Raw genomic sequence first — 18658 nt, 5'->3', positions numbered from 1 at the left:
GGAACAATTACTCACGCTGGACGGATGGAAGGATGTCCCAGAGCAGTAAATTGGCCTGGCTATAAAATATATTATTCTATAGCCGGCCACAGATTATTAATTGTGAAGGATGAGTTTGTGCTAGCGATGGCCTCTATCTCTTTGACTCAACGTACAAGTCACGTCTTGTATTTGGCCAGCTCTTCCAAGGACTTGGGCATCCTGCTAATTCTTATGACTACGTAATCAACATGTAGATGACCGGAGGTCATTATTAGTAAGGCCATGTTTAGTTCCCAAAAATTTTCCTACAGTACCCGTCACATCGAATCTTCAGACATATGCAAGGAGTATTAAATGCAGTTGAAAAAAATAAATCATTGCACAGTTTAACTATAAACGACGAGACGAATCTTTTAAGCCTAATTAGTCTATAATTGGACATTATTGACAAATAATAATGAAAGTGCTACAGTACCAAAATCCAAAACTTCTCGCGAACTAAACAAGGCCTAATTCTTATGGTGCAGTCAATCAATGGTCACTATCTAGGCTTAATAGGTCACTAGTGGAGTTAATATCTTTTCACAAAGTCAACCCACGTGCATGACTTTTTTGACAAATTCAATTACTAAAGACAAGTGGTGATTGAAATAAATAGACCCACCCTTCTTGGCATCACAGCATGTCTATTTATTTCAACGGCACTAAGGGCACCCATCCATCGATCGTACTTGCCTGCAACTTCATCTTTATCATGCCTCTCCTCATTTTGTTCACTTCACTCTTCTTCCTAATAAGTATCCCTCAAAGGTGTGTTGGGGTGGACACCATCATACCCGGCCAAGCTCTTGCCGTAAGCGACAAGCTCATCTCGAAGAATGGCAGGTATGCACTTGGTTTCTTCAATACAAGCACTGGATCTACCCAAATCACGTTCAACTGGTACTTAGGTATCTGGTTCAATACAGTCCCACAGTTCACTTCTGCATGGGTTGCAAACAGGGATAGCCCCTTCAACAACACCAACTCGTTAGAGCTCACAATCTCCCACAATGGCAACCTAGTTGTCTTAAACCGGTCTACTGAATCCATAATCTGGTCTACCCAAGCAAATGCCACTAGAAATAGCACCCTTGCTATTCTCTCGAGTACTGGAAATCTTATATTAAGGGACTCTTCAAACTCATCAAAGGTGTTCTGGCAAAGCTTTGACCACCCCACCGATACACTTCTCCCTGGTGCAAAGATTGGATGGAACAAGATCACAGGCCTCAAGCGCCGTCTTGTTTCTTCGAGAAACTCTATCAACCCAGCTACTGATGTGTACTGTGTTGATTTAGACCCAAGTGGTGTTAATCAGATCTTGATTACACCATTGAACTCGTCTGTACCATACTGGTCGAGTGGTGTATGGAATGGAAAATACTTTTCCTCACCTGAAACTCCTGGGTATTTAGGCCCAACCAGCAATGATATGAATTACTTGACTATGGTCGACAATGATCACGAGAAGTACTTTGCAATTAACATAGCAGATGAGCATGTTGTTTTTCGTCTTGTGATAGAAGCTTCTGGTCAAGCAAAGGAGTTTGTCTGGTTTGAGGGGTCACAAGACTGGGCAATGGCCTATGCCCAACCAAAAGCTCAGTGTGACGTCTATGGTGCTTGTGGACCTTTCACTATATGCAACGATGACGTGCTTCAACACTGCAGTTGTATGGATGGGTTCACTGTAACATCTCCTCAGGAATGGGAGCTAGATTATCGGAGTGGTGGGTGCTTGAGAAAAAAATCGTTAGAGTGCATTAGCAACAAAAGCACAACACTTTGAACAGACAAATTCTACCCATTGCAATGTGTTCGACCACCCAGCAATGCCCAAAAAGTAGAAGATTCAACAACAATAAGAAATTGTGCACAGTTTTGCCTGAATAATTGCTCCTGCACTGCATATTCCTTCAGCAATGGAGAATGCTCTATCTGGCATAATGGGTTAGTCGACATAAGGCAAATACAATGTAATAGCATGAACAACTTAGATGTAGAAACTATATACATTCGCGTTTCTACTAAAGAACATCAGGGTTTGAAAAGCAATAGGATACGGATTGCTATTGGAGTTGTTATTGCTATATGTATTTCTGTTGCACTCATCATTCTCCTAATTATTTGGAGCAACAAAAGGAAGGGCTTGCCTCGCATATTAAATGATGCTCAAGGTTCTAGTGGGATCATTGCATTTAGATATACCGATTTACAAAAGGCAACAAAAAACTTCAAACATAAGTTGGGGGAAGGCAGTTTTGGTTCTGTGTTCGAGGGGTTACTAAATGACTCAATTGCCATAGCAGTGAAGAGGCTTGATCGTGCTTTTCAAGGAGAGAAGCAATTCAGAGCTGAAGTAAGCTCCATTGGGTCTGTCCAGCACATCAATTTAGTTAAGCTAGTTGGTTTCTGCTGTGATGGTTCTAAGAGGTTGCTTGTTTACGACTACAAGTCAAATAGTTCTCTTGATACTCATTTGTTTCGAAAGAATTCTATGGTATTGAATTGGGATACTAGATATCAGATAGCCATAGGAGTTGCTAGAGGGTTAGCTTATTTGCATGAGAGCTGTCGGCATCGCATTATAAATTGCGATATCGAGCCCAAAAACATACTCCTTGATGGTTCATTTGTCCCAAAAATTGCAGATTTTGGTATGGCGAAAATCATTGGAAGGGATTTTAGCCGAGCGTTGACGACAATGAGAGGAACTTTTGGGTACTTGGCACCTGAATGGATCGTAGGCACTCCTATAACACCAAAAGTCGATGTTTACAGCTATGGTATGGTGTTACTAGAAATAATATCCGGAAGGAGGAACTCACAAACACCATGTTTTTCTGGGGAAGATCATGATGTTTATTTTCCAGTGTATGTGGCACAAAAGCTTGTTGAAGGAAATGTTGGGAGCTTGGCAGATCACATGTTACATGATGATATCAATCTTGATAAGGTCGAAAGAGCTTGCAAAGTTGCATGTTGGTGCATCCAAGATAATGAACTTGATCGTCCAACAATGGGAGAGGTTGTTCAAATTCTCGAAGGCCTAGTTGAATTCACCATGCCTCCCCTGCCAAGATTGCTTCAAGCTATTGCTAACACGTCACATTCAACTTCCTCCTGATTATATAAAGTTGTATGTGTTCTCTACATGAAGTGCAGCTAGATCAATTGTTCGCCCTTCATAGGTACCAGTCATGTTCTTTACCGTATTTATGTTCTTCAGATAATAATGGTAAATGGGATTTTGCATGTATATCTAGCAACTTATTGTGACAAAGAAAAAAACACTATGTTTATGGTCCGCTTTGACTCGTAGGCGTGAGCGCCATGTCGGATTCGTCTTGTACTCCCCGCCTCTGCTTTGACCAGGAAGCCATGGCTATCCCTGTGTATCACTACCGGAAACCGTGTGTTTGCCGTGTGCCCAGATATTTGTCGTGTGCTAAACCTCGAGCACATGTGTGCAGACCAAAGCAGCACACGGCAAAGGAAAGGCACACGGCATCCTTGGTTCTTTGACGTGAGCCAGCAGAGGAAACACACGGTGAAAGTTTGGCACACGGCAAACACGTGCGTTTGCCGTGTGCCAAAAATCAAATACTCGGCAAACACACGTTTTGCTGTGTGCCTTAGTGGAGCACACGGCAAACATGTGGGAAAAAATTTGAATTTTCCCTCCAAAATTTTTCTGCTAGACACATACAATGTATGTTACTTCATTTTAAATTTTGCTATATTTCACATGAAGTTTGCCATATTTAGTACTTTAGTTTCATTAATCGAAATTCTTGGTGATTGAACTGGGAGTTTATTAAATATTGGAATATAATGCATCAAAAAATCATATTCATGTTATGGAGTACAATGTGAGGATATATGCCTAAAACAAAAGTAAGTTATGAAGATCTTGTTCACGACACATGAGCACAAACGTTTCGAAGAATCGTTTTAAATTTTTATTAAAAGCAAATGAATTTTGAAAATTATAAAACTTTTCATGGTATTATGATTTCATGCATGGACACTATGGTAAAAATTTGGGAAAGTTTTGCACAAGTTTTCAGTACAGATGTTAGAAATCGGAACATCTCTATAGAGGTTCCGTATATTTGTAACTAAGTCTTTACCATTTGAACTCAATGTTTGCAACAAAATGCGTGTTGACTTTCAAATTTTTTCTATTGGCAAACCAGCACTTAGTTGATTTCATGCCAAGTTTTGGTTATTTTTTGGATCAGTTTGGTAATTACCAATTTATTTTGCAACTAAATAATCTCATGTGATATATATTGAATTTAAGCTAAAAGTGCATGAAATAATGTTTTGTATTACATAAAACCAGAAAAGATTAACTTTGGCAAAGAATCAAAGATACTTTGTCAAAGGGACAAAATGTGACAAACAAAATTTACAAACATGAACTTATAGGAAAAATATTGGAACAAAAAAAAAGAGATCGTTGGTTTGTCGTGTGCCCTGTAGGAGGCACACGGTAAACTCAGCGTCGCCGACGTGGCATGTTTGCCGTGTGCCAGATCGGGGACACACGGCAAACCTTCCCTTTTTGTCGTGTGCTAGATCGGGGGGCACACGGCAAAAAGGGCACCTTGCCCTTATCCAAATCGGGCTCGTCCCGACCGCGCGCCTCCCGAGTCCCGACCACACGCTCGTCCCGACCGCCCGCCTCACCCAGCCCCGCGCCACCCCGCTCCGCCGCGCCACGCCACCCCGCCGCGCCATCCCGCCCTGCCCCGCCCCGCCCCGCGCCACGCCCCGTCCCGTCGCGCCACCCCGGCTGGCCGTGCCGCCGCCGCACCTCCCCGCCGCGCCATGCCCCATCGCGCCACCGCCCCGCCACCCCGCCGTGCCACCCAGCTCCATGGCCAACGGCCCCGGCTCGCCGCGCCACGCTGCCCCGCTAGCACCAGCCCGGCCCGCCACGACCCCCCGCAGCCCGAGGGGACGCGGCTGCCCGAGGCCCCCTCCGCCCGAGGCTCGCCGCCGGCCCCCTGCGCCGCCGCAGGCTGGGCTCGGGCATCGCCGCCGCACCTCCCCGCCACGCCATGCCCCATCGCGCCACCGCCCCGCCACCCCGCCGTGCCACCCTGCTCCACGGCCAACGGCCCCAGCTCGCCACGCCGCGCTGCCCCGCCGGCACTGGCCCGGCCCACCACGACCCCCCGCAGCCCGAGGGGACGCGGCTGCCCGAGGCCCCCTCCGCCCGAGGCTCGCCGCCGGCCCCCTGCGCCGCCGCAAGCTGGGCCCGGGCATCGCCGCCGAGACGTGGCCCCGCTGCAGGCCAAGCCCCGGCCGCCCTCCACCCCGGCAGCTTCGGCCGACCTCCTCCTGCCTCAACCCCGCCGGCCCCGGCCACACTCCACACCGCCAGCCCGCTGACCTCATCCTGCCTCTACGCTGGTGATTTTTTTTTGCCATTTCTTTGTCATTTCATTGCAATAGATGCAAATGTGTATGGATAATATAGCTGTATTTTTTCTATTTGCATGAAATCAAAGGAAAAAGATAGTGAAATTGACCTCACATGCTCCATCGACACACGCATCCCTGCCTCGCTCGCCGTCGAGCCCTAGGTGAGCATGTGAAAAAGGCCTTCGCTCCTTTTATTGTTCGGAGTAGATTATATGATCTAGTTGCCTATGATGAAATAATTTTTTACCTAGAATTGCTCTAGGTAACATATGATGATCTTGAGCTTGTGGCTACATTAATTGTTACAAATCATGTAGTTATGCTTCTCATGATTGTCATCAAACCATGTGACACATCCATGCCCAAAGCAACTCTCATTTGTATTGATATGATGGTTGGGCTGGGTGTGTCACATGGTTCCATGTATATCATGAACCCCTTTTGTTGAGATGATTTCTCCCGCTACACGTTCAAGATCAAATGAAACAAAACATTTCTGAGGCATACAACACTAGTTCAATATTTTTTGTTGAGATGGCCAATAGTAACAAATCATTGATTATAATTTCACATATGTTATTTTTTTTCTACAGGACCGAGCACCGCCACCAAGTTCCCGTCGCCGGCCTTCGCCACCTCAGTTTGCAGGACGTATAGCAAGGTGAGGCATACAAGACTCCACTTTTCGTATCGCATGTTCATATATCACGTAACCTAGTTTGGCGTCTCCCGTTCGAAATAGATATGGATGGAAATATGCAAAACTTTGCATATGTACGACCGTATCTATTTCGAATTGTCCATGTTTTTTGATAGCCCGAGGATGCGTAGATGGGGTTAGTTTCCATGGTCTACTCGCATTCGAGACAGAGTATCGGCATCATTTCCCCGTTGTTCTCCGGATACACGATGTCCCTTTCGAGATGTGTATTTGGAGAACAACGGCGAAATGCTGCCGAAATTCTATCCCGGATTGGAGTAGATCATGGAAATCGACTCAAGCTACGCATCTTCGGGTGGGATTAGGACCTATCTTAACCTAGTAGAATGTTTGGACATCGTGTAGATGCAAACGTTCTCTTGTACATTATATTACTCATTGATATGATAGAGTATGGACGACTGTGCGTGGATGTACTCCGGTTGGAAACAAGGGGGGAGTTGACCTTGGAATGGATTCAGAAGACCGAGACTTTCTTGGATCGAGCATTTGCAAAGGTTAAAGGAGGCTCATGCACTTGGTGTCCCTACACCAAATGTGGAAACACGCGTCGACAGACATGGGAAGTCATGACACAACATCTTTGCAATTATGGATTTACGAGAGACTGTACCCGGTGGACCTACCATGGTGAAGGCAATCGTATGAGAAACGAGGTCGTTAGGCAATGCATTGAAGATCATGATGCTGATGCCGGGGTAGGAGATATGTTAGATGACTTTCATGAAGCACATTTCGAGGGAGAACGTAGCGAGGAGGAGCCAGAGCCAACCGCGAAGGCGTACTATGACATGTTGGGTGCAGAACAAGAACCCCTTCATGGGCATACCAAGGTTTCACAACTGGATGCCATTGCGCGCCTGATGGCCGTGAAGTCCCAGTTTACCCTGAGTCGAGATGCTTTTGATGTTATGTTGACAGTTATTGGCACTCTGCTTCCGGAAGGTCACATTCTTCCAAAAAGCATGTATGAGGCACAGAAACTCCTTCGTGCATTGAAGATGCCGTGTGAGCAGATACATGCATGTCCGAAGGGATGCATCTTATTTAGGAAAGAACATGCAAAAGCAAAGTACTGTCCAAAGTGTGAATCTTCTAGGTTCGTAGAGGTAGATACTAGTGATGGTCAGAAGAGGCAGCTCACGGTCCCCGTGAAAGTCCTACGATACCCTCCGCCCATACCGAGGATCCAACGGCTATTCATGACCGAGGAGTCCGCGAAACAGATGTCATGGCACAAAATGGGAACTCGATACAATCCTGATAAGCTTGTACATCCATCCGATGCTGAATCATGGACCCACTTTGACGGGATTCATCGAGTCAAAGCAGATGAAGCTCGTAATGTGCGTGTTGCCCTAGCAACAGATGGATTCAATCCATATGGAATGTCGGCTGCACCTTACACTTGTTGGTCTGTCTTCGTTATGCCCCTCAATCTCCCTCCCGGTGTGATTTTCCAACGACAAAACATATTCTTGTCGCTGATAATTCCTGGACATCCGGGAAATAATATGAGTGTCTACATGGAGCCCCTGATTGATGATTTGCTCAGTGCTTGGGAGGAAGGGGTTTGGACATACGATCGAGCTACAAAGAGAAACTTTAGGATGTATGTTTGGTACCATTATTCCCTGCATGACTTGCCGGCGTATGGAATATTCTGCGGCTAGTGTGTTCACGGAAAGTTCCCTTGCCCAGTATGCAAGGCAACTCTGATGTTCATATGGTTGCGGAAGGGTGGGAAATATTCTTCGTTCGACAAACATCGACAATTTCTCCCTCTTGACCATCCATTCAGACGCGATAAGAAGAACTTCATGAAAGGAGTCGAAGTTCTGGACCTTCCCCCTCATATTATGACAGGTGCTGGTGTTCATGCTCAGTTAGATAGTCTTGTGGCTAATGCAGATGGTGGTTTTGAGGGATATGGTCAGCAACATGCATGGGCGCAGAAGTTGGGCTTGTGGAGGCTTCCCTACATGCAAGATCTCCTCCTTCCACATAACATTGATATGATGCACTCTAAAAAGAATGTCGCCGAGGCACTATTTGGAACTATCATGGACATTGTAGAGAAGACAAAGGACAACATTAAGGCCAGAGTGGATCAAGCAACATTATGCGATAGACCGAAGCTAGACATGAGGCCTCCTGCGTCAGGCAAGGCATGGAAAAAGCCTAAGGCTGATTTTGTCCTGACAAGGCCCCAGAGGAGGGAAGTGCTAGAGTGGTTTCAAACCTTAATGTTCCCTAATGGTTATGCAGCGAATCTGAGGAGGGGAGTCAACTTGTCTACTATGCAAATCAACGGGCTCAAGAGTCATGACTATCACATATGGTTAGAGAGGCTTCTTCCGGTGATGGTTCAAGGATACCTCCCTGATCAAGTCTGGCAAGTGCTGGCAGAGTTGAGCTTTTTCTTCCGCCAGCTTTGTGCTAAGGAGTTATCTCTGACTGTTATTGAAGAAATGGAAAGAATGGCGCCTGTGTTGCTCTGTAAGTTGGAGAAGATATTTCCACCAGGCTTCTTCAACCCGATGCAACATATGATTTTGCACCTACCATACGAGGCACGAATAGGGGGGCCAGTGCAAGATCGTTGGTGCTACTCAATTGAGAGATGTCAAAAAGTCCTTCGAACTAAATGTAAAAATAAATGCAAAATTGAAGCTTCCATCGCAGAGGCATACATTCTAGAGGAGGTGTCAAACTTCACATCGAAATATTATACTAAGAATCTTCCAAGCGTGCATAATCCACCCTCACGTTACAATGCTGGGGAAGCTGACTCGAACCTCAGCCTTTTCAAAGGGCAACTCGAAAGTGCAAGTGTTGCGAGCATCAAGACCTTAAATTTTGAAGAGTGGCGCAGTATCATGCTATACGTGTTGACCAACCTATCCGAAGTGCAGCCGTACATACAGTAAGTTCTCTGCATTCATTTAGTTCTCGAGTACTTCTTTTTTGGCATCCAACCCGTTCGTTTCTCTTTCGACCAGGGAATTTCATGTGCAATTCTGGCATCGATCAAGGATACCTACCCTCCAGGAAGCTGAGACCCTTCTTAGACAGGGTGCGGGAAATGGAAAGCCTGATTTTTATTTCTTGGTTCAAACAAAAGGTAATGTCTACTTCGTGGCTCTTTCGTAGTATGATTTTATAAGTTGCTCGAACGTGTACATAATTTGGCTTGCTTGAACTTGCAGACCCAAACTGATGCCTCAGTGAACGCCGAGTTGCGTCAGGTTGCCAATGGTTGTGCCTATAGAGTCAAGTCATTTGGAGGTTATGATGTGAATGAATATCGTTTCCACACAACAAGACACGAGCAGAGTCGGCCGAATAGAAGGACCACAAATTCCAGAGTGTTTACGCCAGGAGACGATGGGCTCGAGTACTATGGAAGAATCGAAGAAATATACGAACTCACGTTTCATGGGTCGAAACCTCTGAAACCTGTCATATTCAAATGCCATTGGTTTGATCCTCATGCTGTGAGACGGACTCCGAATCTTGGGCTAGTTGAAGTTCAACAAGCGTCCGTGTATCCAGGAGATGATGTCTATATTGTGGCTCAACAAGCCACGCAAGTTTATTATCTCTCATATCCGTGCCAAACCGACAATCGTCTCAAGAGTTGGGATGTTGTGTACAAGGTATCGCCACATGGTAAATTACCTGTCCCGAACAATGAAGATTACAACATAGACCCAAACACATATGCCGGCGAGTTCTTTCAAGAAGATGGGCTAGATGGGACTTTTCAGATAGACTTAACCGAAGCGATGGGAATGGAACAGGACAATGAAAGAATTGATAACGACGATGCAGGTGATGAGGTTCACAATGTCAAGGACTTAGAATTACTAGAGCGATTACGCTTAGACAATGATAGTGATGATGATAGTGTTCCTCCTATGGAGATCGATGGTGATTATATCGACACAAGTGATAGCGATGATGAGACATATGACCCGGCTAATCCGGATCATGATGACTATTTTTAATACATGTAAGAACCGTACTACTTAATTTTTTGTACTTTTTTGTTTATTTTAGTCATTGTACTTACTTTATATACTAATTGTACTATTTTTAATGACATCTACTGATTGATTTACTCATTTTAATTTTAGGAGATTGTTCGGCGATGGCGGGGCGCGGCAGAGGTCTGATAAGGTCACTCATAGACCTATTGGGCGGCAGATCTACCCAGGCAGGTGAGTCCTCCCAGAGGACTCGACTGACAGGCAGGAGAAGTCGGAGGAGTGGAGCGGGTTCGTCGACGCGCGATGCCGCTGAGAGCTCCGGCACGGCTTCAGGAGGGAGGGCTGGGAGGAGGAGCAGGCGCAGGAGAGGTGCTCCTCTTGTGGAGGAGGAGACGGAGGTGGCGGAGGAGGAGGAGGAGGAGGAGGAGGAGGAGGAGGAGGATGGGGCGGACGAGGAGGAGAAGGAGGAGGAGGACTTGGGAGTACCTACCGTCTGGCAGTGAGGCCCCTTGAGGCACCCGGATCGTCCGATACCTCTAGAGCACCGACCGGTCCTCTGACCTGACGGGAAAAGGTAAGTAAGTTTATAAGATTTCAATACGTTTCCTTTGGATATATTCAAAATCACAATTGACACTAATACTATCTCTCAATAACTTGAGCAGGAACTTTGACATAGTTGTTCCAGGTGTTGCTCACAACCGCATGGCCAATGGCATCCTGGGCCTCCTCTGCAAGTGACACTACCCAGGTGCATGGATATTGCTGGGGTATGTCAGCCAGCCTCTTCGTGGGAGCACTACATCGCCTCACCGGATGGACCAGATGAGGAAGGCAGGGCATTTGACAACAAGGCGCACCGGGTGTTGAACGAATTATGGGTAAGTCCTCATGGAACTACATTTACGAATACATCATATTCATTGCACCGGCTTTTGAAATAATGACTTTGTTCATGTTTTTGTGCAGGATTTCTACAGATGCGAGGAGGGAATGATGCCCAGGGCGATGCAGGTGGCTAGCAGAGCTTGTTACAAGTTGGTGGCGGATATGCTTTACGAGGCGCGCATCCAGGCCGTCATCGACTACAAGGCCAGGATCAAAAAAAGTGAGGATCTACAAAGGACCTGCGAGAGACATCAGACTTACCCGGGAACAATACTCGCGAGCTATATAGGAGTTGATTGTTTACTTCCTTCAATCACTATAAGGACCATGGACGGATTGGATTACAAGTTTCATGGTGGAAATTCGTCTGTGTTGATAAAATTTTGCTAAGGCCGCAGTGTGTGGTAGTGTTGATTAAGCGTTTGAAAGTACTAGCCTGTTGACGCTCCTTAGCACCCCTGATTTATATACCGCAAGCGCACGGTTTCGTGTAGCTTTTCCCTCAGAGTATTCCCCCAAGGTTTATCAATCCACGGAACCAAAGAGACAAGAAACAATCTACTAGCATAGAGATTCCTTTGTGTTGAGATGGTGAAAACGAATCTAATCTACTAAAAACACGACAAACACCGAAGGTAGCAAGAGAAAGTTAGAGATAACCAATCTAGATCACCTAGATCATGCATATGTTGTAGTTCCAGCTAGATAAAGTGAAGTAAGGTAGATGTGAATCTCAATGAAAAGCATCTTTAAACTCAAAATCTCCAGTCCGATCCCACGATACCCCACCTACTTAGTGGCAACGGCCTGTCACGACGCCACCCCTTTCAACAAGATACCCTGAAGCAAGTCGAACCCCCTTTGGTAGTTCCGCCATGAACCTCTAGCCACCATGACTACAAGATCATGCTAAGCGATCTACCTCGATAATAGATCTGGGATGAAGCAAACCCAAAGAAAAGAACGAAATCGAAAGAGAGAACATGGTCGCTAAACATTCGGAAACACAAATAACTTCACCATGAATGATAGTTCATCACAAGATCACAACCGGGGCCCTACCTTGATCTTGATGATCCTAGCTCCAGAACTCCGACGTGGTCTTCCTTGCAAGGTTCCCACGTCGGCTAGGGCAAACCCTAGACAACTAGCATGACCCTCGGCTCTCCGAGAGGTGTCCCTCTATCTTCTCTGCTCCTTGGCGTCGTCTCCCGAATTGATTTCTGCGTGAACCATGGGGAGGGGTCTTTAAATAGCCTCAGGGAACCCTCGGTCAAAGGGGAGGTCGAACCGACCTAAAAAAGGGCTGGGCCGGCTGGCCCAATGAGCCTAGGCCGGCCGGCCTGGGTCTTTCCTTCGCCGGCTCGCGTTCATCTTTCTCCCCAAGTCTCCTGGAATCTTCTAGAGTTTATGTCTTTCACGATTGTACCCCATTAGACGTCGTTATCTTCGAGATTTCTTCGAGGAGAAGGATAGGATGGAAAATCCTTCCTTAAATATCTATTTGCTTTGCTTAGTCCCAAAGTATCTTGATCTTATCTTGTGGGCTTTGTCTTTTGGGCTTCATTGGAGGGTGGATGTGCATGAACGGGCCTCTAATCATCATGGCCTTTGATCCTTTGTTCGGGCTTTGGCCTTTGTCTTTCTCCGTGTCATTGCGTGATCGTGGGCCTCGCCATTTCATGCTCCAAAATTGGTTAAAAACCTGCAAAAATGAAGTACCTCCAAAATATATGTGCAAACGCGAAAACGACCAATAATTGAGCCGAGGTTAGGATGGTTAGTGATTCTGATATTAAATTCATGCCATTATCAAAGTTAAACAGGGGATAAAATGGATACTTAAGGAGAGCCAACATTCCCCCCATGCTTAAACCTTGCTCGTCCTCGAGTAAGTCTTCGATAAAAATTAGCGCTGCCTTTCAGTGTCCAATCCCTGCACTTGATCATACACGAGAAAACACAATGCTCCCAAAAAATATTTTGTAGTTAATAGTTCAAGTTGTAACTAGCTTTTTCAATGTGGAAGGTAGATACAAGTTAAATGCTTCCCCACAATTATTAAGCACATGCTCTCAAAATTAAGCAAGTCTCAGAATTAAGAAAGTAAGTTCCATAAGTAATGCTAAACCAAAATCAATAATTCAAACCTCATTGCAATTTGCTCATGGAAACTCTCAGCTCATCTTGTCTCTCAATCTTGCTAGAACTCTCTCCTTTCTTTCTCTCATATGTATGTGTGAGGCTTTATCTGGAGCTCTGGAAAGGTTAGTCCTAACAAAAGATATTATAATCAAGATATTATCAAAACAAGAAATACTTCTTATGGATTTATCGAGACTCGTCAAAAAGACCATTGGAAAATAATTTCTTTATGGAGAGGGAGAGAATGGAACACATACTTTAGATGGTGGACATGTGCAAATGGCAATGGTTGATCCCAAGGCAAAACTGAAGTCCTTGTTATCGGATTGCACATGGTTGGAATAATTGAGTATAGAGTAATCTTCAAAGTACCTGGAGTTTAATGAAGCTAAAGGAACCGAGGAGCTTTTCATCATCATTCATTTTTTTTCTTTCTTTCTTCCTATTTTTTTCTTTCTTTCTTTTTGCTCCTCAGAACCATTGGCAACACAATGCACTTACTCCACCTCCCCCCATGCTTGAACGTTTGCTTGTCCTCAAGCAATGAAGTGATCATAATTTGATGGAGTGAGTGCACAAAACTTCTATCAATTCTCTGGACATAACTTTGGAATTCAAGGGAGCATCTCCTCGTGAAAGATTGAAGCCAACAGAGGAGGAAAAGGGGCAGGCCGGCCGGCCTAGGGGTGTTGAGCTGGCCGGCTTACTGCCTGTAGGCCTCCACTTCTTCGGATTTTTCTTCTATGAACTCTTTGATGCTTCACAAGCTTATGTTTTACTGAATTTTGCTCTTGATTCCACTATTTTGCCATCGAAATAAATATATACTCAATATATAGGTTGTGGTCAAGGAGGTGTTTCACAAAAAGATGTTTTTGGTTAAGGGTGGATATCCAGCGAGGTTTGCGATGTTCCCGGTATAGAAACTCACAATGCATGGATAGAATGGCTAGCAAAAGAGAGGTACGCAAAAATACGGAATGGTCAGCTTCTTAGTCTCGTACCAAAGAAGATAAATCCTGAATTAATTCACCTGAAAATAATTCTTGCTCTATAGTTTGTTATGATATATCATTTAGGCTTGTAGAAGGGTAGAGCAATTGCAAAAGGTGTCATTGACAAGGTTAGCTCAGAATTAAATCCAAATTAAATTTTCCTTGACAAGCTTAAGTAAGAGACCAAGAGTAAAAGATATTGGTCTTAATTTATCATAACCTCCACAATTGAATTAGCCGACATTTAATTAATTTTAAGATCATGTTAGAGAGAGCATTAGTTTAATCATGCATAAACCAAGCACAAGAAATTAGACAAAGTGGCAACGATCATCATATTTTATCATGGCACAAACTTTCTATCATCATTACTAACCATAACATTAAAGAGTGGGTGATGCATTTATTTATCATGGTGATGAAAACAAAAGAAAGCAAATTGCACACATGCTGAAATAAATAAAACAGAAAATTGTTACGCACACACAAGCTTGAACACATGCTGAAAATAGATGAAAGAAAATAGAAAAATCCAAACCACACGTGCGAGCATTTTATTCATGGTCATGTCGTCGATCAATCTCCTTGATTGGCTCTTGTGTTGTATCCTTGATCATAATACTGCTAAAATGCTCCTCCATTAAATTGTTCCGGTGGCGCCAGACCTAGAAGTCCCATTTGATATGCAATTCCCGCAGTTCCATCTTCTAGTTGGGTTGTATGCCTCCGGATGGCATCTATATCTTCCATGTTTCTTCTCGCATAGGCACCCATGATTCTCATTTCTTGTTCCGGTTGAGGGAGGTCAAAATATTGTGCTCCAAATGACGGGTCGGGCATCTCTCCTTGGTATGACGAGGGTGGGTAGCCGTAGTTGCTAAATGGTGGGGGTGCCGCCGCAGCGTGCCCCCATGCTTGTTCTTGGCTTCCTTCCCATTGACTCGTCCATCCTTGCGGGTATCCCTGTCCACTTGATGCACCTTGAAATTCATTCCTCCAATAAGCGGAACTTGGCGGTGGAAGGTTTACTTCCAAGTCTTCTTGTTGTGCCGATGCCGATGTCCCTTCAATTAACCTTCCTCTTTTTGATTTCTTCACCTTTTTTCCAATATTTTCAACTCACAAATCAGTCTTCCCTCTTGCAAATAATTTCAGCCTTTGATCGGGGAGGGAAATATCCATCTCAGAAATAGTGAATCCCTTCTTCTCATCCCCTCCGATATAATGGCCTTGCCTCAAATGATCAATCCCAATATCTCTTCCCGGGACATAAAATTATTGGATCACTCGTAACCTCGGATTCATGGCTCGGGCTATCATTGTGAGATAACACCCCGAACCAACTTCTCCCGTGCTGGATGATGCTTCACAAAGCCACCTTTCAACCATAATGTAGGTGGGGTCAATCACTTGTTTCTTCACCAATGCAGCATACATCCAATTTAATTCTTGGTCGGTGACCTTCGATTCTCTCATCCTCCTGAGAATTCTCTTGCTCAACCAAGAGAGGGATATTTGGAGGGTCACATTACTTATATTCTTCTTTTGGCAGTTAACATCTTTTGCTATTTTTGTCCAAAATTCATCAAGCTCTCCATCTTCAACTTGCACCATTTCATATGCATTACTTTTGAATCCGAGCAAACTTCCTATTTCTCCATAAATGATTACTTTCTCTTCATTCTTGAGCCTAAATTTCAGACACGGAACTTCTTCATCCACCACTTCCGTTGATTTTTCTAATATCATGAACATCTCAAGAGCCACTTCTTCTTGCATATCTACCGTGACACCGTCGGAAAATAACTTCCAACCGATGTTCTCCAAGAGCTCATATATGTCATGATGAAATCCCAACTTCTCTAATGCTTCATCATCAAAATCATAATTTGCTCGCAGTTCCCTTCATGAACTTGAGCCTTTCTTCTTCTTCCTTCGACAAGATAATAAACCCATATTCTGAATTCTTGGGCTTGTATGGTGGTGGTGCGGATGACCTTGTCGAACGCCGTGGAGGAGGTGGCATCCCTTCGGTGAATCTCATGGAGGAGCTTCTCGGGTCTCTCATCCCACCAAGGAGCAACATGTCGCTCCTCGGTGCGGGGTTGTCTTCCTCCATGCTCCGCGGAGATTCGGAGACCGAGTGCCTCCACGAAGAACTTGCCGATGCGTTGGATGTTGATGAACGCGTCCTTCTCCTCCCGGCGATGAACTTCATGAGGCCACTCATGGTGACTCCTTGCTGCACACACTCAAAAACAAACACACCGGGGGTTTCTTGCTGGCGGGAAAACAATATATCGAAGAGTGGAACAAACTAGGAATTGTGGTGAATTTCTTGAGATTTTTGGAGTAGTTTTTGGTGGCCGAATTTTTTCAGGGCTCTAACTGATGTTTCTGGGCGAAGAACTTGAAGAACATAAGCAAGGAAATGAGTGAGGAGTATACCTGCCAAAGGGGAGCACTAGAGGGGTTAAATAGGGGCCAGGCCGGCCGGCCGGCCTAGGGCATTTCTGGCCCTCCTTCACTTCATTTTTCTCTGGTGGCTTCCTGGTGCAATTATTCGCTTCTGTCCAGTACATCTTGCATGCTTTGCACCATCCAAATCCCGTGAACCACTCCTTCTTTGCCTTTGATGTCCACTTGCAACATTATTTCTCCACTTTGTGTCATTCACCTTGTCCCATGCTTAATCATTCATCACATGGTGCCATCTTTGCTGAAAATCACATGTCCTTCCCATGCATGGCTGCTCCCTCCTTTGAATTATTTGCATGTGGTGGTAGGTAGAGAGCACTACTCTTTCCCGTGAACTCACTTTGAGCAATGGGTGTTAATCAAGCACATAAACCCTTTCCAAATCATGCTTAGATGTTTAATCCTCCTCTAACTTCGAAATTTCAGAATTGACTCAAAGCATGCAATGAGTTTAAATGAATAATTAGAGGGGAATTGAAATATCTTTACATTTGTAAGTCGAAAAATATTTCCCGACTACATTAATTTTGGTTGCACCGGAACCGTTCACTTTCATAATTTGAAAGCGAACAATTCTCGAATTCAACCGTGGGTCTTGGGTTTAGGTTCTAATTTTTGCCAAAATGAGAGAGAGAATTTTGAAAAAGAGAATAATTAAGGTTAGGAAAATTCTAGTCCTATGGTAATGAAACTGAAAATTCTCTCTATGTTTGTGCGAACCTACGCATCAAGAATTTAAGTAATATAAACATAGCGCGGCTCTACTCGTGTGTTTTATCTCAACTTGGTCCGGCCGTCATGGAGAGGACGGTCGCCAAAAATAGGTATGGAATTTTGTATGTGGCTTTCTCAAGAAGAGGCAAATAAATCATAGGATGGCTCATGTCATTGGTTTAGAATAAGAGATAACATCGGAATGACTGAGCGAATAAAATCCAAATCGAATTATTTGACCGAACTACCAATTGTTCAAAAGTATATCATGTTCTTGCGTAGCAAAATTCTCGACTCACTTACCTAAACCTTTCGCGGGTTGTCCTCCCGGCAGCTTATTCTTGAATCGACGAACGGGTTGAACTCCCGGCAGCTTTATTCTTGACTCGACGAACGGGTTGCCTCCCGCAAAGCGCTTCGTTTATAGTCTATAGCTAGACTTTCTTCTTCTTCACTTCGGACCAACGCTCGGTGATGGCGCTGCAGTCTTGGGTACCCACTTCCGCACAATCCGTGGTGTGGGTTTGTCTTATAGGTTAGTCGTCTTTTTGGTCTTCATAGGCGGGCTTTTACCTTTCTTCTTGACGGGTGCAACGATCTTCTTTGTCGCGATGGACGCGACGACTTCTATCTCCTTCTTCGCTTCCTTTTTGTTCGGCTCCTCTTCTTTCTTTGGCTTCTCCTCTGTGACACAGCGGTGAGGCGGAACATATTTGACATTGATCATGTTGCATACCTCAAGACGTGGACGAAACTTGAATTCGCTTGTGGTGCCATTGATGTCGAACTTTATCTCCCCCTTGCCAACGTCGATGTTTGCCCTTGCGGTCTTGAGGAAAGGCCTCCCAAGTATGAGAGGCGCCTTGCTCCCTTCTCCCATATCGATAATCACAAAGTCAACGGGGACTAAGTGTTCTCCAATCTTCACGGGCACGTCTTCGGCGATTCCCAAAGGATAGCGAACGGAATTGTCCGCTAACTCTAGGCACATGGCGGTGGGCTCCGGCTCCGGTAAGCGTAGCTTCTCGAACACATTCTTTGGCATGACGCTCACACTTGCACCGAGATCACAAAGTGCTCTTTCGAACATAAGAGATCCAATGGAACACGGGATGGTAGGACATCCGGGGTCCCTCTTCTTTTCAGGAGCTTCATTAGCGATTGCCGCGCTGCATTCCTCGGTTAGCTTGACAGTGCTTGGCGGTATCTCGCCCTTGTCTCCCATAATGTCTTTGAAGTAGCGAGAATACGTCGGAACTTGTAGA

General features: G+C 44.9%; 1 protein-coding gene across 1 annotated transcript; it reads left to right on the top strand.

Moving 5' to 3' along the window:
* Positions 1 to 705: 705 nt before the first annotated feature.
* LOC120651726 (G-type lectin S-receptor-like serine/threonine-protein kinase At2g19130) lies at positions 706 to 2122 on the top strand. The gene has a single exon (XM_039929330.1). It carries the CDS (start codon positions 737 to 739, stop codon positions 1811 to 1813), a length of 1077 nt encoding a protein of 358 aa, XP_039785264.1. The 5' UTR covers positions 706 to 736; the 3' UTR covers positions 1814 to 2122.
* The last annotated feature ends 16536 nt before the right edge of the window (positions 2123 to 18658 follow it).

The sequence above is a fragment of the Panicum virgatum genome, chromosome 1K, assembly GCF_016808335.1.
Source record: "Panicum virgatum strain AP13 chromosome 1K, P.virgatum_v5, whole genome shotgun sequence".
Classification (NCBI taxonomy): Eukaryota; Viridiplantae; Streptophyta; class Magnoliopsida; order Poales; family Poaceae; genus Panicum; species Panicum virgatum.
The sequence above is the reverse complement of the archived record's forward strand: the minus strand, read 5'-3'. Positions and strand labels throughout refer to the sequence as shown.

Excerpts from the sequence above, each read along its gene's own strand:
- LOC120651726 (XM_039929330.1), top strand. The coding sequence starts at position 737 with ATGCCTCTCCTCATTTTGTTCACTTCACTCTTCTTCCTAATAAGTATC.